At 40.8% G+C, this 24,781-nt stretch overlaps 1 protein-coding gene across 4 annotated transcripts in view; it reads right to left on the bottom strand.

Moving 5' to 3' along the window:
• LOC128412920 (multidrug resistance-associated protein 1-like) overlaps positions 1-23,312 on the bottom strand; it is a 29,312-nt gene extending 6,000 nt beyond the window's left edge. For 2 of the 4 annotated variants that reach the window (XR_008330189.1, XR_008330190.1), the window contains exons 1-21: positions 23,075-23,312; positions 21,274-21,335; positions 19,398-19,539; positions 18,621-18,775; positions 16,665-16,842; positions 15,055-15,309; positions 14,038-14,103; positions 13,044-13,181; positions 12,090-12,236; positions 10,100-10,184; positions 9,932-9,998; positions 8,564-8,690; positions 8,026-8,202; positions 7,072-7,239; positions 6,779-6,965; positions 5,177-5,237; positions 3,905-3,947; positions 3,432-3,651; positions 2,684-2,838; positions 888-1,043; positions 292-491 (exon numbers count right to left, since the gene is read on the bottom strand). Coding sequence is in view for 2 of the 4 variants with exons in the window: in XM_053386495.1 (XP_053242470.1) it covers positions 292-491; positions 888-1,043; positions 2,684-2,838; positions 3,432-3,651; positions 3,905-3,947; positions 5,177-5,237; positions 6,779-6,965; positions 7,072-7,239; positions 8,026-8,202; positions 8,564-8,690; positions 9,932-9,998; positions 10,100-10,184; positions 12,090-12,236; positions 13,044-13,181; positions 14,038-14,103; positions 15,055-15,309; positions 16,665-16,842; positions 18,621-18,775; positions 19,398-19,539; positions 21,274-21,335; positions 23,075-23,245 (2,960 nt within the window). In the remaining 2 variants the exon portion in view is untranslated. Of the gene's footprint in view, positions 1-291; positions 492-887; positions 1,044-2,683; positions 2,839-3,431; positions 3,652-3,904; positions 3,948-5,176; positions 5,238-6,778; positions 6,966-7,071; positions 7,240-8,025; positions 8,203-8,563; positions 8,691-9,931; positions 9,999-10,099; positions 10,185-12,089; positions 12,237-13,043; positions 13,182-14,037; positions 14,104-15,054; positions 15,310-16,664; positions 16,843-18,620; positions 18,776-19,397; positions 19,540-21,273; positions 21,336-23,074 lie in introns of those variants that run through there. The other 2 variants (XM_053386495.1, XM_053386496.1) reach the window with 2 other exon arrangements.
• Between the last annotated feature and the right edge of the window lie 1,469 nt (positions 23,313-24,781).

Genomic DNA, 24,781 nt, shown 5'->3' with positions numbered 1-24,781 from the left:
TGCATTCAGCTTTGTGCGCTTGGAAAGTAAAAGGGGGCAAAAGTGGGGCGGGCGTCCAGGGAAAAAGCTACTTCTGGAAAAAGAACTTTGGCAGTCCCACCCGCTATTGAACCCAATGTGTTTTGACTATACTCAATTTTGGATTTACACACTATCCCCAGAACATAACCCCCACATAAGTTGAGAGTTGCTTTAAATGAACTAGATGGACTCTGTATAAGGAATCTTCCTATGTTCCTAATCTGTGTATAAATCCTTTCCCATGATATCCTAGGATCATTAATACAGTACCTGTTTGAGATCACGTTGTTGTAGAAGCAAACCATGTTCTCATTGACGACATCTTTGTTCTGATTAAGAAATCTTTCCTGATGTCCAAATGCTCTGATTGTGGATACACCTACAAGCGTTTCACTGAAGTGTGAAATTATTGGTGTTTGCGTAGCTCCAGATAACCGTCGGATTTGTCTGGAACTAGCAATATAGTATCGCTAATGAAAACAGACAAAGGGAGGGACAGGTAAGAAGTGTGTATAGGGCACCAGGGCATTGTTTTGATTTGATTCAATTGTATTGTTTTATATGGTATTGTAAGCCTCTCTGTGGCCTACTGGCAAAGGGCAGCATACAAAACTCTTAAATATATAAATTGCCTTAGACCAGAAAATGTCCTACGTACCCTACATCTTAGAATAAATATAGGCCTCGGATAGCAGAACAGCAACTTTCCCCTGAATTGTGCAATGCAAGTCAACTGCTCAAGAGGAATGCATTCCTCTTCCCTTTCAGTTAGATAATATAATTAAAATAAAATAAATGGGAGTAAAACAAGGATATGTTTTATTATTATTTTTCTGAATGCTCAGCCTGGCACTTATTCAACTTACTTGCACAGTGAAATATAAGTATCCAAGTGGAATAACCCCCAGTATGAACAGGGGTGATGTATACACAATCACAAGGATCGTTCCAACCACATCTAGTGTACAGTTCAACCAAGTCCGTAGATAATAATGGAAACGTATATCAACTATAAACATATCCTAGGATAATTGGAAAGAGGGGGGAAAGAACAGACATTTTTTTTTAAAAAAAATCCTTCTTATATATTTGAAAACACTTGATTGTTTCTCTACTACCATGTTCATAGAACTGCATTTGTAGGTGTTGCCCCTAGGCCTTTAAGAAACAGAAGCAGTAGTGAAGTCTACAGGGTCAAAGTGTTATGATATGAGTACTACGCAGCTGCACATAAGCTCAATGTTTACATCACATGATGGGTCTAAGCGTGGGACAGGAAGTTCCAACCTGTTCTTAGGGTTGTGTTCTCAGTGTAACATGAAACCTTCCTGTTGTTTGTGTCCAGGAGGAGTGAGTCAGTTGCTCGGAGGATTCTGAGAGAAAAGTCATGCTTTTGTACAGTGTACAGTTCGGGAATAAAAGTAGGATCAAATAGACTACTTTTCAGACTGTTTTCTTTCTCCTGCTGCTGTGCAAGGGGGAGAGGAGTGTGCAACTTTCAGGAGGGAGGTGTCGCTTATCAAAGACCTTCCTGGTCTGTCCGGATGCCAGCCAGGGTAGGTCACCGGCAACAGGCCCCAAGTGACTGGGAAGAGGAGCCAGCCTTTCCCGAGGGGGCCAGTTTCCAACACAAAGCCCAACATTTAAGTAAACCATGACAGTGCACTCATCCCTCACTTGCCTTCCAGGAATAGACTTTATTCACACAATTTTCCTAGAAGCAATTAACATGGAAATGAGCACAAAACTGCCATTAGATCCTGCTAGATTTCCAGAAGCAGCTTTTACATGAAACTGAAATATAATGCGGAAAATAACAGTGAAACGTCAGCAAAACAGACCAGCCATGTGAATGCAGCCTAGATCTCTTTTCAATCTGATTAAATACACCTAATCAGACTCTTTCTAACTTCCAAATAAATGCGCAAATTATTTTAGTGCTACACTGCTATACATAGTTGTGCTTTTGTTGCTATGTTCTTAATTTTTTATAATCAAATATATTCAAGGTCACACTGCAGTTGATACTTGCCCGGGTAGGTCTCATAAAAAATAAGAAATAGGAAATAGCTGTAAAAGCTGGAATAAGTTGACAGGGGTAGCACAGTGTGAGAGGTGTTGATTTTGTTGCATTGCCTGAACCTTGGCAAGAATTCTCTTGCACGTGAAGCCATTTTACTGTTTCATTTAAAGAAAAAGAGATATAGAAAGGTAATGACAGAGGTAATGATAGGCTGCTACGAGAATCTTTCAAACAGGTACTGATTTTAACTGATTGTTTTATTTAAATTGTTGTAAGCTGGCCTGAGCAATGCAAACTGATTAAAAGGGTGGGGCATATGTTTACTAAAGAAATGGGATATAAAAAACTTTCCAGAATGCCCTTCTTCTGAGTAAGGACTGACATTTCTAGATGAAAAAACTCAGATGATCTATCCCTGTGTATGCATCCTTCCAACTGGAAATTGTCATCACTGTCAACATGGACCAGTGGAAAATGGACCAGTGGCTTCTTGCAGTGATGACAGTATGAGATGCATTCACACGGGGGGGGGGGCAGGAAAGGGTGAGTAACCTTCCCATGACCCAAGGATGAGAGGCAGGTTCTGACCACCCTCCCAAAGGTGAAACACAAAACAGGCAGAGAGTATTTGCTCCTTACCTTTGTGAACCTGTTGATGATTTGACCTACGGGGTTAGTTTCAAAATACTGGAGTGGAAGGTGGAGCACACTGTCTAGCAACTGATGATGCAAAGACCGAGATGCAGAGAGAGATCCTCTAGTGAGCACATATGCACCACAGCAAACCAGAAGACCTTGGATGAACAGTATTAAAGGCAACATTAAGAATTTCATCTAACTTAGTTTCAAAGAGTTCACCACAGCAGCTTCTCCATTCAAGATAGCTTTGTGTGAACCTTAATCCATCCTCTCTGCTGGTCTCCCAAGTATGGAGAGAGATGATGAAGTAAAGAGTTTAACTCAGTGGGCCCTTCAAACTTCCAGGAAACCCCAAGCAGCGACTCAACGCTGCTGGGAAGCCTGAGGTACCAGAGCATGCAAAATCACAGTAAGCAGTTCCCTGCCCTTGCTCAGATTGTATTATGCATGCAACAAAGAGGTTCCCCTGAACTGTTTGTTTCCTACAAAGCATGCCTTTGGCATACCACCTCCACAGATCTCCCTAGCATGTGTTAAGTGGCATCACACTAAAGCAGTGTTTGTAATCTTGATGAACAATTAAATGCCTCCTTTGCCATCTGCAGATGAGCAGAAAGAAGGGGCCAACCTTGGAGAATGACTGCAAGAACTGACCCCGGATTACATGAATCTTAGTGTAGGAATGCCAAGGAAGCTAAACTTGGAAAAGCAAAGAAAATAGTCAGATGCCTCATATGTGTAGGCTTACCCTGTAGGAATCCCAAGAGCCCATAGATACTAAGTTTGTAGTTTCTTAATTGTTTCCATTCTGTGTAGTCTTTGATTTCTTTTGCTTCTGTTGTCCATGTGCTGAGCCACAGATTTTGCCCTATGGCTACAACATTTTGGCCTATGTAAGCTGCTACGGTTAGCCACACCCATGACCAGCCAAATGCTTGTAGGTACTTCAAAACAATTGACATTCTCATCTAAATATAAAAGATGTTCATGAGAGTTATTACAATATGCAGACAGGATAGTCTTGGTAAATTATGTAGGTAGAATAAGTGATTTATACTTCTTCAAAACCAATATAAAATTATAAAACTCAATTTCGCATAATGATTCTTCAAAAATACATTCTCCCCTTCAAGCAACTGATTTCACATTTGCGTCTACAATTTATTTTAACTGCTTGTTGCATTTTAGAAACATGTAAATAACATTAAAAAAAATACTTACAGAACCAGTGGCAACTTTTTCTTTCTTCATTAAGAATGCATTCCTTTGATCAAAAGAAGAATTGCAATAAAAGCTGTTTTACATTAAAATAAAAAACAAAACATAGAACCCATCTAAAAACAAGTTGTGAGTGTTAAAACCTTCAGGTCCTCTACAGAATAGGCAGAAACTGTGCCTTCTCTGATGGACAGGAGTACAGGTGTACCCCAGCCTCAGACCACTTACATCAAGGGAGGGTTGAAGAAGACAAACCCACAGTTGTGTGTAAGTGCACAATAAGGAATTGGAGCACAAACAAAGCAGATTGCCACTTGCATTTCCTTCACCAATTCCTCCTTCCTGTTCCATCTCCCCATATCACATTCCACACCATTAGGGGTGGGGGAGAGGTGGGTGGGTTCCATGAGAAAAGCTTTTCCATTGGCACAGTGTGCTCCAGTGGGAAATAGGCAAAGAGCCCAATTCCACTCACCGGCATTAGGATCTTGCCCTGTGTTTCTATAATATGCCCACAAGAGGGCTGCACCACAAATCTAAATGAAAAGCAAATGATCCAAGGGGATGGAGGACGCACTATTGCATTGTTTTTAGTACTTTGTTGTTTGCTGCCTTTGGAAGGAAGGGAAAGACAGAAATTTAGCAAACACTCACTCATGGCACTGCACTCTTTGGATGCCTCCACTCTAGGAGTGAAAGCTATTAAGAGTGGTTTTCATATAGTACTGAACTGAAAACTCCATTTTAGAACTCCCCCATCCCCAAGACTGGGGCTGCAGAAAAGGAGAAAGACATCTGGGTATTTGCAGGGCGGATGGTTAGTTACAGCTACACTATTCTGGTCTCTGCTTCAAAATGATTCTGTCAAGCCGGCTACCTACTCTGCAAGAATCCTCCAATTTCATAACTACCACATATCCCATTATCTTGGTTTGAGTAAGGCTAGAGTTTCTTTGTGTATGCCTTCAGCTCTGGGGTCACCAGCCACCACTGGATCCACAAGATCCAAATGACAGCCAATGTATATATAAGGGAGATCTGCTGGTCCCTCTCTGAATGCATTTGCAGCTCTACTTTTCTCCCTTTTGAGCTATCATGTATACTTTATTTCATAAAATTCATATACCACTTGCACTGTAAAAACAACAACTTCAAAGCAGCTTACAAAAGATAAAACAGTAAAATAAAGAAAAAATTACAACCCTACTTTAAACAAACAAAAGTTTAAAATTACCTCATGGAAAGTGGCTCTAGCAGCTATTTCTGAGTACTCACCTGTCTTTTTCCCCCAGCTGTCTTTTCTTTGGTACAATGTGGTCTCTTGTTTTGATTTTACCTTAAGAATAAGGTTAAACAGGATTTATAATAAATAATAATAATTACCTACTGAAATACCTACAATATATTGGGCTGAATCCAGAGACACCAGAAATTCTGGCAATGGTGCTGTGAGCTGAACAGCACCATGAGCTGTTGAGCAAGATCTAGCAGAAGGCACTTTGTGCAACATCAAACAACAGCTTATGCAATGACTTGTACAAACAGCAGCACATCTCTGGATTCTCCTCTCTGCTCATGCAAGGAGCTTATGCGAAGTCATAAAAAGAGCCCTTGTGTTTTTGTGCAAACACAACGTTTTTGGATTCAACACAATAAAGTGTAGTCAAATGAACATTCATCAGGATAGAAACAGATCATTTAACTGCTGATACAAAACATATACAGATGGTGTGAACTTAATTTCTATGTTCATTCATTAGTTGGTCACTGATCCCCACCCTCCCACTGCTCCAACAAAATGACTGCAGTCATCCATTCTATTGGGCACAAAAGAAGTATTTTCTGATACTGATATTCCAGCATCTAAAGTATTTCAGCATCTAAAGTATTCCAGCATCTAAAGTATTCCAGCATCTAAAGTATTTTCTAGCTGATATTCCAGCATCTAAAGCTAGCTGAATTTAAGCAAAAGGATTAATTTGACTGTTAGAAATTACTTGTTTATACAAGTGATTATCTGTTCACTTTTTTCTTTCCTTTTCCATCAAAAGGCCCATCAGAGCCAACAACCTCTGACAAGATCAGGGTTGGGCCCACCTCTCCTTCACCGCATGGGAGGGACTCACAAAGAATAGCTGGACTGTTATTTCTAGAGAGTGAATCCCACAGACAAATGCAGTCAGTTGTGAATGATCTAGGCTAGTCAGAAAGAAGTTCTGGCTAAAATAAACTGGATTATCTTGTTTTTCCATGCATCAGATTTTAGCAGATCTTGAAATCTTAAAGGTTCAAGAAGCCCAAAGTGGCAGAAGATGGAATTATTAAACACACACACACACACATGGGGCAGCAAGATCACACTTGAGTACCATCCCACTGCACTTTACATGCTATTTGCTGTAATATCTAAATGGTGAGTTTCATGACTGGGTATGGTGTCATGGGTAAAGTACTGGACTTAGAATGAAGAGATCTGGGTTCAAATTCCCACAACTCACTCATGAAGGAATCTGGTGTCCCTGGCCTAGGCACTCCCATTCAGTTTAACCTACTTTATATGTTTATAGCCAACCCACAGAGAGACACTATATTCTGCCTGATCTCCTTGGGAGGAGGAGGAGAGACAAATAGTAATTGATTCCTACATGCACATATATAGCAGATAAGGTGTCATCGCTACTGTTCAAAACTAGGGAAGTCCTACATGTCATGGTGGCAATAAGCCAAATCTATGGAAACCAGGGTTATAACAGGTTTGTCTGAAGGGAGGCGGGCACAATACACATGCATTGGCTTTTATCATTTTGAGCACAGGGTTCAAATGTCACAAAACAAAAGAACGCAAGTTGGCTTGTACAAATCTGTTTTGTTGCCTACTTGACACTGTGGGCACCTCTTCATCTTCCTTTCCTCCACCGAAGGTTTGAATAAGCTCAGCAAAGTTTGCTCTTCGAGAGAGTAGGTCTTTGTAACTTCCCATTTCAGTAATTCTACCATCTTTCATCATGACAACTATATCGGTCTGAGAGAGGATTGCAAGGTTGTGTGTCACTAAAATACGAGTCTTGGGAGAAAGAAAACACAACCATGTTTATATTTTACACTGTTAAATAGGAGAAACATGTTAAAAGTTTTAATTCCAAAGACTGAAAAGAAGCATCATTGCCTACCTTGTTTTTCAATAAGCCTGAGGGCCCAATCACCTTCTCAAAAAGATGCTTCCCAACATGGACATCTACTGCAGATAAGGGATCATCTAATAAATAGAGATCAGCACTGCTGTAGACAGCTCTAGCTAGGCTGACTCTCTGTTTCTGGCCCCCACTTATATTCACTCCCTAGGAAAAAATAAGGCCAATACTATTCAAAACTTTTTTAAAAAACAATAATGTACTTCCCGCCCCATAATCCTTAATATAACATTAATATTGATAATATTAAAAAAGAAATACTCTTATCAGTAGAGTACAAAAACAAGATTATAAAGTAGTTAGGAAATGACCTGTGCTTTGGCCAAGTTTCACTCTTTTACCTGCTGGTGTGTTTTATATTGGGTGGAGAACATGGGGCCCTCCAGATGCTGTTGAGCCACAACTTCCATTAACCCAGCCAGCATGGCCAATGGCGAGGGAAGATGAGTTGTAGTCCAACAGATCCCCTGCATAGTATTTACACTGCAGTCCCAAAGGATCTCTGTCAATAGAGGTGTTCTTGTAAACATATAGAACTCCTGCAGGAAGACCTTTTACAGAGTTCTGTAAACGTTAAGCGACAGTTCTTCATGTAAGAACTGCACAGAGACATGTCTGTCAATGTGAAACTTGAACATCTTGCTACATGCCAGTCACTCCACATGGAGTAATATTGTCACTAAGCCAGTGCAAAGTCTATTTTCTGTGTTATGTTATGTACACGGTATTACCCCAAACACTCTTAGTCTGCTTTTCCGATTTTATGAAGGGCGCAGTTTCATCTCAGCAATGAACTATCACCACAACCAAAAGAGTACAATTTGAAAACGGCTCAGACAGAGCCCTAATGAAACCCAACTGTCTTTCTTAGTACTTTTAAATTTAATCCCTACCCTGAATAAACTTTCCACGCACATGGGCATTTTCACTTACCCTTTCTCCAATTTCTGTTTGATCCCCAGCTGGTAATTGCTCCAAGTCTGGCAACAAAGCACAGGCTTCCAAAACCTTTTCATAGTAGAGCTTGTTCAGTTCCAGGCCAAAAAGAATATTTTCCCGTAAAGTGGTATTCTGAATCCAGGCTTGCTGGGACACATAAGCAACTGAACCCTGAAAGAAAGAAGAAAACACACTGAAGTGTGTAATGCTCTGAGAAGGGCTGAACTCTATGAATGAATATTCATCTTCATGCAGACACTACAATTCTGGCTCTCTTCAGGCCACACTACTAGAATAAGCCTACAATAGGACTGGCTCAAACCATTATCAGTGTAGAGAAACAATGAATTCTTGAGAGTTCAAGAAGAGCCACAGGATTTGTTTTCTTTTTTAAAAAACACCCTGTTAAAAGGTAATATGAAAAAAATACTGCAATTTTTCAAAGACTCAAATACACAGAAAAAAATACACTTTCAAACAATAAACATTTTCAAAATGAAAATAATCTGAAGCCAAAACAGTCTCATTTTACTTTTCTCTGAGCAGTTCCTCCTGTTTTTTCCATTTCTCCCAAAACTGCAGAAAGGAGAGATGATTTTCCAGCTCCTACTTGACCCACAACAGCCACCAGTGAACCTTCTGGGATCTCTAGATTCAATCTAGAAATATTTAAGGATAGAAGTAGAATTTATTTAATGGTTGTTCTGAAGAATAAGACTCCTCACTCAACAGCAAGCTATATCCTGCCCTCCTTGTACTTTTGGGTCACCTGGATTGCATAGCTTCCTGGAGGGTCCTAGTGCTGTCTCTGCTCCAGGGCATTCCACAGGCTTTATATACATCATAGCTAGAAGCCACCATCCATTTCTCTCAAATTACACTCTCAGCCATCAACATTTTACCATTCCCATCCTCATCTAGTTAAAGTTTGTTTCGTATGGGCCCTTTTATTAGCTCATGTGTGAAACGTGGGGCAGGGGGATATCCATGGAGAGCGGGTACCCACATCTTCAAATGCTTTTGGCACATCTACAGAGTGCACAAATTCATTTTGTAGCAGCAAGTCTCTAGTGAACCTGGCAAATGTTTTACTGTTTACCGGTGGACCCAAGTTAATGTTTTAACATGCCATCCATACAGATTGTGGCAGTTTATTTTGTTGTGGATGTACAACAGACACACACCTATTATATATACACACACATAGCTACTGTTGGTGATGTGGGAAAACTTAAGGGTGAGGGATCATGGCTGTACATCAATTATTAAAAGGGTTATCACATAGATGATGGAGTAAATTTGTTGGGACTCAAATGAATAGGTTTGAATTACAAGAAAAAGAATTTCAAGTAAATATTTAAGAACCTCCTGACAGTATGAGCTGTTTGATAGTGGAGCAGACTGCCTCAAATGGTGGTGAACTCTTCTCCTTCAATAGAGGTATTTAATCAGAGGTTAGTAGTGAGTTGTCTGAATCAACTGGGGTTTGGATTAGATGACCTTATATAGGAACTGAGCTTTCACCTTGTTTAATAACCAGCAGACTCCAAATTAAGGCACAGCTCTGGTGGCTGGATATCCTGTTTGTGCAACACATGATGATTTGCTTTAGGCAGAAGAGGATGCCAGGACCATTCTCATAGCTGCTGTCAGATGTAGTGCATATGAAAAATCCAGAGCTGCCTGTACTAATGTTGTCTGCAAATCTGATCTTCCAACTATTTGCCCTTTCAGAGATTCCTTCCCTTCCCAATAAGGTTTTTCCCCTCAGTTCCCCCTCACTATAGGATGTATGAGTTCTCCTTTTCATTTGATCACTCAACCCCAGAATTCAGGACATTGACCTTAGCACATGATTACAGATTTTTGCATTGGACTGTAAATATAGTTTGTTGCTTACTTATTTAAGGTTGGAGCTCCAATCTTCTCCCAGCGGAAAGAGGCGTTAACAAATCTAAATGCATGATCTTGAAGTTCAGAAACAAAACAACTCAAGTTAACAGACACAGACTCTTCAGCCCAAGTTCTCAAGCATCAGTCATATACTGGAAACAGATGAAAAGCTTACCCCCACTGTAATCTGTGTGGATGTTTTGAGGGTTGAGGTCTTCAGAAGACAGAAAATCATCTAAACGAACTATAGAAACCTTTGTCTGTAAAAACAGGTGCATGCTTAGTCAATTTAGATTTTACAAAATGATTTCGAGGATGTTACAAACCCATGCAGAGATTTTTTGCTATTTCCAAAAGCAAAGTAACGCGGAACTGCTTACAGTTAGCCTGAGGCTGAAAACACACTGTTTCTTTGCAAAAGTGTCCCATATGCTTTTCTTTAACCACGTGGGGAGCTAGTTCTCTTTAGGGTCTAGTAAACAAAATAGAGCACACTCTACTTCCTTACAATAAGACAGCAATCCTATAGTGCCTTCTGGGTGGACTAGATGGGGCTGAGAGGAGTTCTAGCCCAAAGCGCCTAGAGAACACCAAACTAAGGAAGGCTGCATTAAGTATTCATCTGTTTTCGCTCTGATTTTGATTTAGTAATTCATTGCTGAAGGTAGCTTGCAGCATTGCGGGCAATGAAAGGTAAAGCATCATGATCACAGAAGGTACCCCATTTGCAACATCCTTTATACATCACCTTTGGGCTCTCAAAGTGACTTACAACAGTTAAATGATAAAAAGAGCATTAAAACAAGGCAATAAAACAAATTCAGAAACAGGTAGGAATCAAAAGATGTCAAAACGTTAGAAAGCCTTTACTGCTCAGATAAAAAGCATTACTGAAGGGGGCCAGCGTAATTTGGGTTGCCATATTTTGAAGAGCAAAAAAGAGGACACATTTGCCAAATTCTATTTTTAAGTATGGATTGCAATGATGGCTCTACCCATGAAAAAGAGGGCATGTCCTGGAAAAGGAGTACATATGGCAACCCTATGAGTCAGGGTGTCACACTCGTTATCACCGGACTCTCATGCTTAAGCCCTAATAATAAATAAATAAATAAATAAATAAATAAATAAATAAATAAATAAATAAATAAAAATTTATTATTTATACCCCACCCATCTGGCTGGGTTTCCCCAGCCACTCTAGGCGGCTTCCAGCAAAACACTAAAATACAATAACCTATTAAACATTAATAGCTTCCATAAACAGGGCTGCCTTCAGATGTCTTCTAAAAGTTTGGTAGTTATTTTTCTCTTTGACATCTGGTGGGAGGGCGTTCCACAGGGCGGGTGCCACTACCGAGAAGGCCCTCTGCCTGGTTCCCTGTAACTTGGCTTCTCACAGCGAGGGAACTGCCAGAAGGCCCTCAGAGCTGGACCTCAGTGTCCGGGTTGAACGATGGGGGAGGAGACGCTCCTTCAGGTATACTGGACCGAGCCTTACAAGATAGTTGGCTGGTAATGGCGTTTTCAGGAAATTGAGATCTTAAAGCCAAAATTATTCTAATAGTGGAAGACATTTGTTTTAAACTCAAACCTACCCCAAACTATTTATAAAGTATGTTTGTACAATGTTTAGAGCAAAAAGAGCAACAAGCGGGGGAGGGGGCATTCTTGACCCTTCCGTTTGTGATTCAATTTTTAGGCAATCTGTACCTCTGCCCCGCCCTTGATGCTTATTTCCTATGGCAACTGAACTGAGGGCAGATGTATAGGGAGAATAGCAACAGGGAAGTAAGTGGTGGATGCCATATGAGTTTGGCTTTCCACACTCATACATCATATTTTCTCTAAAATCCAGGGTTGTTCCCTTCCTGCTCTATATGCAATTGTTAAAACAAACAGGTCTGGCCCCAACTTTCAAGATGTGCTAAGAGATTCATCAAACTCCCTCCCCCCCCCCACACAACTAGATAAACTTTGAAAAGGGAATAGTATGTGTTTTAAAGTATGCACATCACTTTAGCAAAGTCCCTTATAATTTTATCTAGCAGCATGAACCAATACATTTTAAATGTTAACTAAAAGAAGAAAAATGTGCACATTATTAAATGTTATTTAAGTACCACAAATATCCTTTCTAACATATGCTCAAACAGTATATTTACCTGAGCTATTCCAGAAATCGCTGTAGGCAAATCGAACAAAGGCAGTCGTAAAATATTAAACAAAGAGATAGAAGTAAACACTTTAGCAGCGGTTAAAACATTTTCTTCATCCAACAGAAAATAGACTCCAAATGTAGTCAAAGAGACCTTTAAGAGAAAGAAGTAATGGGGTTCCCCCCCCATAGGTTAAGAGCTCAATTTTCAGTAGTACTGACTGAACAGTGCTTTAGTTTATTGCTAATAAACAACTCAATTCAACATATGTTTCCTTGGCAGAAACCACTAAGTGCCGTTTCACTGAGTTTAGCTTACTTCCAACTAAAAGTTGAAGACCTTCATATTCATAGAGAAAGCAAGCATATAAGTAATGCACACTTTGGACTATTTGCTATGCAGATAGTATCGATTTGTCCTACAGCTAAAGCCAAAACAGCATTAGGCTGCAATGCTAAAATGGAACTTATACATTCAAAATGAACTGCAAAGTTATAGCAGCATAAATGCACTACAAGTCTTACCTAACAACTAGCATTATATTCCAAACTAAGCTTAACTAGACCCTTTGGGTTGGATCCTAAATTGTTCTTCCATTCATATATTTCCCAGACTTTCCTTAAAAAATTATTTTGCTTCCACCATGTTTTCTTCAGAATTTCCCCAAACTCTTTACTTTCTTGTTACATCAAATTAAAATCTGAGCACAAAAACAAAACCCTACTTTGTAATCAGGAAATTGATTTTAAAGAAATGGCTCCATTTGTTGCCCAATGCAGAAAGATTACTTCACACACTGGTGGTTTTTGAACCAGCATGTGATAAAACTTGGATATGTACCACACATTCTTAATGGTGGCAAAATGGTTCTTTATCAACAGGGTTGTCTTGCCCCCAACAAGATGTATGATATATGATTACCCAACTGTATAAATGAGTGCTATTTCATTAAAAACACACCAGGAAAGGGATACAAGTCAACGTCAACATGGAGAATGTTGTCAAGTAACCAGAGGATTTCAAAACATCGATTTCACGTTCCCGAATGTCCACAATCTTTTTCTGATATGATGGCTCCCATGCATATAGCTTGAGAATCTAAACAGAGATGTACATTTTGAAACAGTGGCACCAGTTAGTAATATTGTGAAATACAAATTTATGCTCAAACGTGTGTTATTATAGTACATTTAAAGTGCAAAACATGCACACACACCCCTCATATTGATGTGAAAAGTAGGCTGTGTAGCAGTTCCTCATAAAACCCATGCAGAGGCAACGTTTCCATTCTATATCGGAGGATGCCATCACAGTTTGACATTTACCTCAAACAGAGACTCTTTCCTAAGAGACACAAAGTGATCAGGTAGTCCATTCTTTTTCAGGCAGGGACATTCTACTGTATATGGTGAATGGAAGGACCTCTGCTTGATGCAATTAGTTTTTTCTCTAGTGCCATCAGTGTGCCATGACACTTTATGGCATACAAGAGGACAAGTTGCTGCCCTGAGGCACTTTCAATCTAAGATGTAACACAAGAGAAAAAGCAGAGGAAAGGAAGGGGAAGGGAGGCAGGTCTAAAGAGGGCTAAACAGGTAATATGTGGCTGTTTCAGTTGCATGCACTTAGGCTTAGTTTTATCAATTAGGGCATTGAAATTTCCTGGCTGTGATGCAGCACACTATATGGGAGAAGCTTGCCCAGTCCAGACTCTGAATAAATGATATGACAGTCATCTTGAAAGAAATATATTGCACTCTTCCTGAAAAATTTCACATTTTTGATAGTGAAAAAAGGAATGAATCATAATAACAATAATTGTTCAGAAATGGCAAAGTGCATAATCTATTATCAAATTTGCTCAAAATAATCTACATGTGGTTATGAATTGAGACATATATATTGTCCTCCATAATCAGAGTAAACAAGTATACAGATTCATTATCTGTCTTACCTTTATTCCATGCAATATTTCACTTAGGAGTTTAATTTGCTGATCCTTACTGTTCATTTGACTTTTCTGAAAAACAATAAAGTTTATTAAGAAAGGTTATAGGATTAAAGGTTCCTTTTTTTATTTTGCATAGCACATATATGTTTCATATCCCACAACTGATACAGCCATTGAGAATGCAAATCAGTAATGTTTCAGGCAGAATAACTGTGGTATTTACTTACACTGGTAGATGACTGACTTTTTTGTTTATTTTTTTTTAAAAAATAAGCATTATAAAGACAGAAGATTTGATAAATCTCATTTAGCAATTGGGACATTGGACCTGTGTGACAGACACCCTCACTTAAGATGGGTGCTGGGTAATGTGCTAGATGTGTCATTAGATAAATCTTTCCCTTTATTCCCATAGTAGAGGTCTTCAATTAAGTGTTTGTGGTAGGGTTTATGTTTAACAGCAGGAAGTTATTATAATTAGATGAAGGGGAACTCAGAGGATCCAAGTAAGGATAAGGCATCTTTGGAGCAAAACTAGAACTTTATGTGTTTGCACTCCAAGATAGCTTAGTTGCTGCTTTTGAAAGGCACTGTACTTTGTTTCAAACAGACACTCCTTACTGAGATATTTAAGATCTTTCTCAACTTCACACTTCAAAGCTGTCACTAGACAGATAAATTATTTCTAGGATGACTACTGTCTTACGCTACACATAAAACACCCCAACCTCTCTTAGAAACCCAACCTTTCCTCAGGTAGCTTCACACTTAGCTTCGACATGTAATGTGCCAGACCTGTTGCCTTTGGGAGACCTCCTGCTCACTGTCAAGTGCCATCATGCCCTGAAGTCAATGCTGCTCTTGGGTGGGCATGAGGGGGCAACAATGGGATCAAGGGCTGGGAAAGCCTGAGTGTTTCTACTTACTTACCTAACTCAGAATGCAACCCATTCAAATTAAAATGATCATCTCCCTATAATGCAACAACTTTCTACGGTACATCCAACTGAAATTTCTTACCTGCAGCTGCTTGACTTTGGCAGCAAAAAAAGCATTGGCTGGTAACACCAGAAGCAGCACACTAACACCCGCTAGCACCGAGGGGCCCAGTTCTTGCCAAAGGAAGGTAATGGCCAGGAGGATCTGAAAGGGGGCTGACCATAGGAGGTTGAGGTTGACTGCCAGTTCCGTGAGTTGCTGGATATCTGATGTCATCAAGTTGACAGTTTCCCCAGTTGTATACTTCTTTCTTGAAGAGCTAGATAAATTTAAAGCCTGCAGCCAAGGAAAGACAGATGGTATAATTAATATTCTGGAAACACATTTTGTAATAGTCCTACCATTGTGATACAAAACCATAAAAGATGGCCACTTTAAATTATCTGGATGGATTTATGGGAATGCTTTTAAAACTTAAGTATGCCTCCATCAATCCAGCCCAGCAGAACTTTGCATTCACTATTAAAATGAATGATGAAACTTACATACAAGGAAGTTCCATGTGCACATTGGAACAAGACTAGAACCTTTGAAATATTTGCTAGAATTTCTTGTTTCCACTAGCAGATCAGGGGTGACAAAACTTTTTTGACCAGGGGGCAGATCTTTATCTCCCCTCAGCTCCCATGGGCCAGCTCTGACAGGTGGATGGAACCACCCATTTCTCAATCACTTGACATCATAATGATGACAGATGATTGACATATGCATAGTCCCACCCACTTGCCAAAGCTGACCCATAGGAGCGAAGGGAGCTAGCGACAAAGCAGAACATCAGCTAATGTGTGGGAAGTTCAAGCTTACTTTCTACAGGGTATGGGTGTATCAGTCGCTTCCCTTTGGGAAGTGGCCAGCACACCCAAACCAACCTGGATGGAATTCCCCATGCATCAACGGATGGGTCAGCACTCAGTTTTGTTTTCTGCAGGGATCAACTTCATCTGGGGAAATAGTGTGTGCAGATGAACCAAACAGGACTGAACCCCCAACCAATGGTTAACATCACCTGATTGACAAGTGGACATGGTTTTAGAATAACAGCCTAGAAGGCCAAACTGGAAGCTCTGGCAGGTCAAGACTGCCCCATGTGCCAAAGGTTCCCCACCTCTGATTTATATTATCCACTTTGCAAGAATTTACTTTATGTCAGTATCTGAACTTTCAATAAATCAGTGGAACAGCTCAAAAAGCCTGTTCACCTTCCAGTCCTCATTGTCTCCTACCCACTCCCAAAAGCTGAAAATACCAGATTGAACACCTTTTGAAAATGTGTGGACTTGGGTTTTTAACCAGAGCATCTGCCACTCAGTTCTGAAAGAACTCATGGAGGAGACATAAGGAAAGGAAATTCCTCACCTTCTGTTCCCCGAGGCAGATCTAAGTGCCCCCTTGGAAAGGTCTGTCCTGAGGACCCTGGAACCTGAACGGAAGACCCCAAATGCAGGGCAGGGGGAATTGGGAAGGCAGCTTGAACAAGCTAGATTCACTTGTGCAGGCTGCCTCTATCCAATTTCCCCCTGATAACAGCCTACTACTACGGCCCCCTGTGAAATGTGGAAGGGGCAGTGGGGATTTCCCTTCTGCAGGCATCATTGCCCCCGCCCCCAATATGGACAGACAGGAGAGATTACCTTTTTGTATACAAGGCCAGTGACGGCAGTTCGAATTTTCCCAACAGTAAGCAAGTTAAGGCGCTGGTAGGCCTGTTGGATTAGTGTCTGCATAACAACCACAAGCAGAAGAGCCACTGCATACCCATAGCCATTCCAGAGTGGAGCAGAGGAATGCTCACACAACAGAATCATTTCCCTGCAATGCAAAACAGCGAAGTTTATTTTATTTTATTCTTAAAGCAAATTATGACCCTATTCCTATTCATATAACACAGTGAATAAGCTTCCAACTTTCATTAGATCCACCTAGTTGAAAAACCAGGAACACCTGGGTGATGTTTATCTTGTTCCTAGAATGTGGAGGACACTGAACAAAGATGCCAATTTTCACCCAGGTCCTGACCAGCTGGATGTCATGCCTAGGTGGGCTTCACTGTGCCAGGCCATCCCCTGTGACTGGGAGCAGATGAAGGCAATGGGTAAGCTGGCTGAAGGGTGGCCACCATCCTCTCAGCCAATATCCTCTCAGCTCCTGGGACACAATCCATATGATCTGCAGCATCCCACCCTGAACACAGAACCCCTTCAAAGGCTGCATCCTAAGTGTAGGAAATGCTATGTGCTCCAAGAATGCTTAGCATATACAGCGGATGAGTGTGGCCTTTGCATATGGAGGCAGAGGGAACCATCATGTTGAAAGCATAGAAATATGCCTCTCACTGCAACTATCTGGCAGCAGATTCCAGAAACTACTTGGCCTCTGATGCATTTGCACAGGTTGCCCAGTCTCCATATGTCACTGACAGGGGCAGGATAATTCCTAAACTGAGCAGCACTAATAGCAGAGTTAACTGTGATAAGAGGACTGCAAAGTTTAATTAACTGAAAGCCTTTAATTGATAAATAGGTGTCAACAATGAACTGGGCAGCATATTTTTTTTAATACATGTCCTTTTAAAAATTGAAAATGGCAGCCACCATCCTAAAAAAGGTATTCCTCCTTTAACTGCAGAAGGAAGCAGATTTTCTTAAGCTGATGGCAGTTGCACTACATGTAGTAATCTAAAAAATGAATTATTATTTATGTGCCAGAAATATTGTTATCCATATGCAAATTTAACCAAGTTCCATAATCAATGACAATTTTTTTAAAAATCAGGTTGCAACTGTAGTAGTAGTAGGGCATATGGCTCTTACCTGTACTTCTGCTTTCACAAGGAAAGACACCTGATGTCACCAACCCTCCCTATCTACTGATCTGCTCTTGATTACCGAAGGATGCTCTGGAACATTATCAGATATGATAGAGAAAGATGCAGTAGGCGAGGGAAATAAGTGAGAGCCAGGTGCTCCACCTTGCATAAACAGAAGAACCTCATTGCTAGCACAAACTAACCACTGGATACAGCCCACAGATAACCGTAAGCGGCTAACAATTAACCCACAAACGTTATCTGACAGACATATGCATGTGATGGCAGCGGTACCCAAAGTGATAACATCAGGTTAATCCAATGTCTTAAACGCAGACTACATATCTCTGACTTCAACAAACTATGCAAATTCTGCCTGCATTTCATTCAAGTTGAAAATTTATCAACATGCAAGAAGCACAATTGGTAAACCATCTCCTTCAAGCCAAATAATACTTGAGATTTTAAAAAGCATATTATTTAAAAGTAAACAAAGCGGTATGACAAATGTATGTAATTAAACAGCTGGAGGAGGTCAGATTTTACTGTCAATGGTCCAGATTTTCCAGGCTAATTACTAGGAAGAGTAGTCCTCCTTCAAGCTATTAGCTGGTTTCCAGCTAATTAATATTACATATAATTTGTATTAATTTATCTCTCAACATACAGATACATTTGTGAGATTTTTGCAAGAAAATTCAACCAAGCAACAGGAAGATCTGGAAAAGCCCAAGGCACCTGGATCTGCCAGCTTGATATTAAGGCATATTTGCAAACTTACTTCATAATCTGTGGGCTCAGGAAAGCTAAAAAATCAGTTGCAACTTTCAGAATAGCCACCTTGATCAATAAAAATTTAAATGTTTGCCATAGAGGTGAAAGGAGAGATGGCTTTTGGGAAATTGGCTTTTTTGTCACATCTTCATAAGCAGGAGCCTGTGGATTAAACAGATATGAGATCTGAAAATATGGAAATGCTGTTTGCCTACAACAAAAGAAAACCCTTCTAAAACAAATAAATGTACAGTAACATTTTAAAAGTGGCTCCACATACATGTTTGCTGCGACACAATTTGTATGTGTGGTGGCGAGCATCAAGCTTCCAAAGGAACATCAATGTTCACTCCTAGCAACACGCTTAAATTGGTTGTTACCAGATTTCCAGTAGTTGCCTAGAGCAACATGGATAAACTCTAAGAGGCATCATTCTGCTTCAGATGGTCAGTTCTCACTGTACATGGAGGGTATAAATTGTGTGATTCACCTAAGGGATTACTCATCTAAGGCATTAAATCATGTATCTATTGAGGAGATCAGGTGTTCATTCCAGGGAAACATTTTGAGCAAGCATCACAGAGGTATTGCAATCTAAAGAGACAGACTGGGTGGAGAAAACAGGTGAAAGGAGAAGCAACAGCAGCAGCTTATGCATGTGTCACACAGGAGTTCTTTAAGAGATGAAAAGTCATTCCAGTTCTTCAAGGCCAGGTTATAAATCTTGCCTCTGGAAGCCCATGGCTTCTTTCAGGGACATCTTTTTTATTGTCATCAGAATTACCTTTACATCCTTGGATTTTTTAAATACTTCTTTTCTCCAATGCTTTTCAAACTCTGGACACACAATGTAGGATGAAACACTTTCAATGAGCTCAGACAAGTCTTCCCTTTCCAATGGTTTCTTATAGCCTAAAGTTATAAATCTGTTAAAAGACAAGTTAATCACAAAACAGTTCAAAGATAAGTAACAACCAACAAGATAGTAAAACATAAAGGAGTGAAAAGAGAATTGAGAAACTGCTTATTTCTATAGTTAAAATCTAGTTCCCTGTTCCATGCAACATCTCCTATAAAACATTGTCAAATCAACAAAGTGACCGCAGGGGAAATGTTCCATGTGATTTGCTTCCATAATAATAAAAGGAAATAGTGTTGGTTACTCACTCCCCTGTGAGTCCTGTGAACACTTATGAAACCTCCATGGCATGCTTTAGAAGTATGCAGGAAAATAGGAACAGGGGTCAAATTTGCTCACACAATCCAAAAAAAGTCAGAGGTTCTACACTATGGGTAATTACAACTGCATTTTACATTTCAGCTTATGAAAATAAAGCCAAAGGAGCGTTCAAACGTGAGGGAAGCACAGCACGCAAGACAGAAGTTACTGTCTTATCATGGTTTACTATGAACCAACAGTGTGCTGCTTTACACAGCCCCAATTGCTCCCCCTTTGCTACTTTCCTGGCACAAGCAGAAGAAATAAGACCATAATTTGTTGCTGGCTGATGAATCCTGGCTTGTTTGGGAGCAACTAACCAGGATCCCTGGTTGGTTTATCACGAGGAGCCAACCTAGATTGCAGCTCCACGATTGGTTTCTCCCGCAGATGCCAAGGGAGAGGCAAAATGGGAGAGTTCAGGCTACATGTAGCAGCATGCTGCTCATTCACTGTAAACCACAATATTGTGACAAGAAAATGACCATTCTGACAACAGCAGGGAGACAGGTGACAAGATGGCTCCAGAACAGAACACATCAAGAAGCGCGGCCTGAGGAAAATTCCTCAGAGGCAACATCCTTAAAGAATATGTCAAAGGTTCAATACTGTAGACAACATTACTATGCGTCTCCCAACAGAGAAAATTGCCAGTATCAGGAAGAACAGGAAGTTTGAAAGAGGCAGAGCTGGGGGAAAGCAGCACTGCGGCCTATATAAAGAAGTATCTTAAACAGGAGTGACAGCCTGCTGATCATGAAATCATTGTCTGGTCAGCTGATGGCCATCCCAAGTCTTGTACAATGGCCTGCAGTCCTGTGCATGCATATACATGTACGAGACACAAGCACACGCAGCTACACAGAGAGTTGCAGCTTATATTAATATCTCATTTGCAGCCAATATCATTTATGTGCTTAACCGTTCTTTTCAATCTAGACTTTTTCAAAACAAGTCCATGATTTAAAAGATGTAAAGAGTGCAAAACCACCATGGGTAATTAACATAATACTTAATGATGACTGACTCATCTAGCAACATTAGATGTTTCAACTTCTCCAAGAGGAGTTCAAAAAAAACATTTAAAAAAAAATCTTAGTATGAGTTCTGTTGACTTTGGAAAGTGAGTATGCAAGAAGCCTGTGCACAACAGCACTCTGCACACCTGTTGTTCCTTGCAACTTAGGTATTCAGAGGCATAAGGCCTCTGTGAAAGGGTGATAAGTCAATGTGGGACATGTTTCTCCAGTTTATTATTACCAAAGCTCCAGACCTACATGGAAGCATGTATTTGTTCTGAGGTGTGTGTGGCTTCAAACAAATAAATGAACCTTTAATAATTTATAAGGCAAGGCTTTAAAAGCTTTCCTATCTTTCCAGTTTCTGGTTAAGCACAAGGATCTCTATGGTAAATTTAAAACAACATATATAACGTTTGTACCTGCTATACCAGGAATATGTTATCTTGCTTAAAAAGGAAGCACTTTCTTCAGGACTGCATTTCTGTAAAAAAGCAAACAAGAAAAAACTAGGCTAAAGCCTTCTCTCTGTGTCTAGCCTATATATAAAAAAGTGAAATTCAGAAGAAGTCTACAACTTTGCTATCAGATTTATATGAAATAAGAATTACACACACCATTCTAATCTGCATATTATTATTTCTGTAATGTCATCAAACTGTGGGGCACTCCACGGAAGATACATTTCTAGATCTTTTATTTTTCGTATGCATGCCAAAACACATACATATAGACATACTTAAACAATAGGGACTGAAGGAACTATGACTGAATCAAGTACTGTATTGTAGTTCCAACCAAAATCACAATGGCTGGTTCTATAAAGAGGTTTAGGGCAGGCCAAAGTTAAAGGGCTTAAGGGAAATCCAGTCTGTCTACGACATACATATTTTTTGCCAAAAAATGGGTGAAACTTGTTCTCAATTCTTCCTTTTTTTCCAAACTCTCTGCTTCTGTTTCTATTTGGAAACCTGCCTCCTTTGCACATTCTTTCCTTAAATCTCAGCTTCTCAGAGCCCCATTACTTCAATCAGAAGAGTTAGTAACAGTTTGAGATGTGTGTACGGATGTGTGTGATTTTGATCAGGACAATGGAATGGGGCAAAAGGATTAATTAAGCATCCCCAGCAGCAGAAGCAGCACCTTGACCCCAATTCAGTTCCAACCCTTCCTCCTTTCGGGTGGCTTTCCAGATAGGAAATCTGATCACAACTAATCTGCTTCACTTCTATTTCAGCCCTTTGTGTCAAGAGTCAAAGTGACTAACAACTCATTTAAAGGCATTCAGAGTGTGTTATCCTTTCCATCCAGTACTCTCACCGCCCAGATAGCAAACATGAGAGAACAGGAGGTCTTCCAGATCTGAGGGTGTGTGCAACTTCCAGGTACAGTGGTACCTCAGGTTAAGAACTTACTTCGTTCTGGAGGTGCGTTCTTAAGCTGAAACTGTTCTTAACCCGAGGTACCACTTTAGCTAATGGGGCCTCCCGCCGCCGCACGATTTCTGTTCCCATCCTGAAGCAAAATTCTTAACTCAAGGTACTATTTCTGGGTTAGTGGAGTCTGTAACCTGAAGCATCTGTAACCCGAGGTACCACTGTACTTATGAGACCACTTCCAAAATTAGAAGTTATCTGTTGATAAACTCTTCTGGGTCTTTATGCTTACAAGCTGTCAGCAGAAAAGAAAAACTTTCAGAATGCAAAGGGCTCACCCGATCAAGCTAGGAAACCCCTTGAGACCTTGATTCATACAGGTGTAAGCTTCTGCTTCCAGGCCCAGCCAGTGCAGATAGGAGCCGCTCATTTTCTTCGGCTGCCTTTGCCCCCCCCCCTTTAAGATTTGCCCAGATGCAGCCTGTATCCTAACCTGTCCCCTCGAGCCTCTTAGCATTTTAACCAGAGCACCCTAGGGGTCCTTCCCAGCGCCTATCTGAACACAAAGCATACTCAGCATGACTAGCTTTAGGACACAGGATGTCTTTCTGGAGAAAAACCACATCCACCCTTTTTTTATTATTATTCTCGGGGTCTCTTAGGATTTCCCAGCCCAAGCTTCCGCGTACGTGTGTGTTGGAGCGGGGAGAGTGCTTTTGGAGGCTAAAGGACAATGATTTCCTGAAACAGCCACACCGCCTGGAATCACCTAGTCGGATTTTACGCGTGCGCGCTCCCCCCGAACACCATGCAAAACCCATCTATGGGCGAGTCGCCTTGCAATTACCTTTTGGTTGAAGGGCCGGAGGCGCTCGTAGGAGCCCCGCTTGTTGGCCCACGAGTCCCCCGGCATATCCCCGGCTGATCCCGCAGGCTCAGCGCCCGTCGTCCCTAGCGCAGCTTCAGCAACAGATGTTTTCCGCGTAGCAGCAGCAGCCCCCCCGGACGACGACTGCATCTACAGGCTCGGCTCCTCCGATCGGAAGCGAAAGGAACCAATCCAACCGCCGGCGGCAAATCGGGGGCGGAGCTCCCGGAGACAGCGTTGAATAGAAAGGTGAATGGGGAGATGCGCGATTTATCGCCAAAGCAAAAGTCCTGACGTCCACGCCCGCGCGCGTCAGAAGTGATTGCTTCTGATGGCGGGGGAACAGTACACGCCTTTTCCCTTGCTTCCAAGGCATTAGGACACAGCCGTGAAGTGAAGAGCGAGAGACGGCGATCAGAGATAAAGAAACCTGTGGCACTCCGGATGTTGCTGGATGATGAGAGTTCGAGTTCACCAAACACCAGGAGGTCCACGGGTTCTTCGCCCCGGACTAGACTAAGATCTGCTTTTGCCACCTGGGGTTATTCATCCCCCCAGCGCTTTCAGAGTTTAGTAATTATTTGTGATTTACCCAGGACTCAGAAATTATACTACCTTGCTTAAGACTGGACTGATTTTCCTAAAGAGTATCCGCTCTTTTAATATGGAAATCATATAGAATCATCATAGGAGCCTATGCATGCCGGAACACCTTTCCCTGTTTCCCACAGAACTGGACATGTTAGAACCTATGCTTCCAAAAGATAGCCAGCAAGCTTCTGGATCCTTCCCTTCAGGCTAGCTTACTGCAATAAGTAAGTTCATCTAGCTTTTCTTTTTCATAGCTTCCCAGGCAGATGGCAAGAAACCAGCACAACCTGTTTATGAATACGTGGTTGCACGTCACCAACATTGGTCAGTGGAATAGTCCCTCCCAATGCAAAGAGCAAGGAGGAAGATGAGATTTTAATTCTGATTGTGGGAGGGTTAAACTCCCCCTACACCCACCACAGTTCCAATCCTGCTTGGCCTTAATGGTACTTATCACCATTTAAAAAACTGAATATGTGCATATTAAATGCAGCAACATTTTTAACGTTTCTATGAATTGGTGTGTAGGAACTTCAGAATTCTTCCTATCAAGAATATTATTGATGACTAGAAATGCACTGATCAGCCAGGAGGCAGGTAAGGATTGTTTCCCCGCCTCCCCTCACAAGTAATACTTAACATGCACATGGGGATAAAGTGGGAGGGGTTGCTCTCCCAAAGTTGTAGTGTTTCTGACCATCGTCTGTAATGAAGCTCTGTGGAATATATGTATATGGCACTTGGAAGGTCAGGACTTCCAATATACAGTATGTCATTTCTACAAGAAAAGGCATTTCCTTGTAACAGTGCAATTGAATACAACCTGTGATGTGATTCACAGAAAGCTGCATGTACTGTACACAACTTGATTTCTACACATAACTGCATGGAACCAGCAGATGTATGAACTGACGTCATAGAAAAACACTGTATGCAATGTGATAGAAGTATGAATATAAATGGGTGACTGACTCCAGATTGTAACTGAAATATTTAAAATAACTGAGAATAACTGAGTTTCTGTCAGTAATAGAAAAGTAACCAATTGTTCTCTCTTGTCAGTTTTACAGGAATAAGACATATCTGCATAGGTCA

The sequence above is a fragment of the Podarcis raffonei genome, chromosome 4, assembly GCF_027172205.1.
Source record: "Podarcis raffonei isolate rPodRaf1 chromosome 4, rPodRaf1.pri, whole genome shotgun sequence".
Taxonomy (NCBI): domain Eukaryota; kingdom Metazoa; phylum Chordata; class Lepidosauria; order Squamata; family Lacertidae; genus Podarcis; species Podarcis raffonei.
The sequence above is the reverse complement of the archived record's forward strand: the minus strand, read 5'-3'. Positions and strand labels throughout refer to the sequence as shown.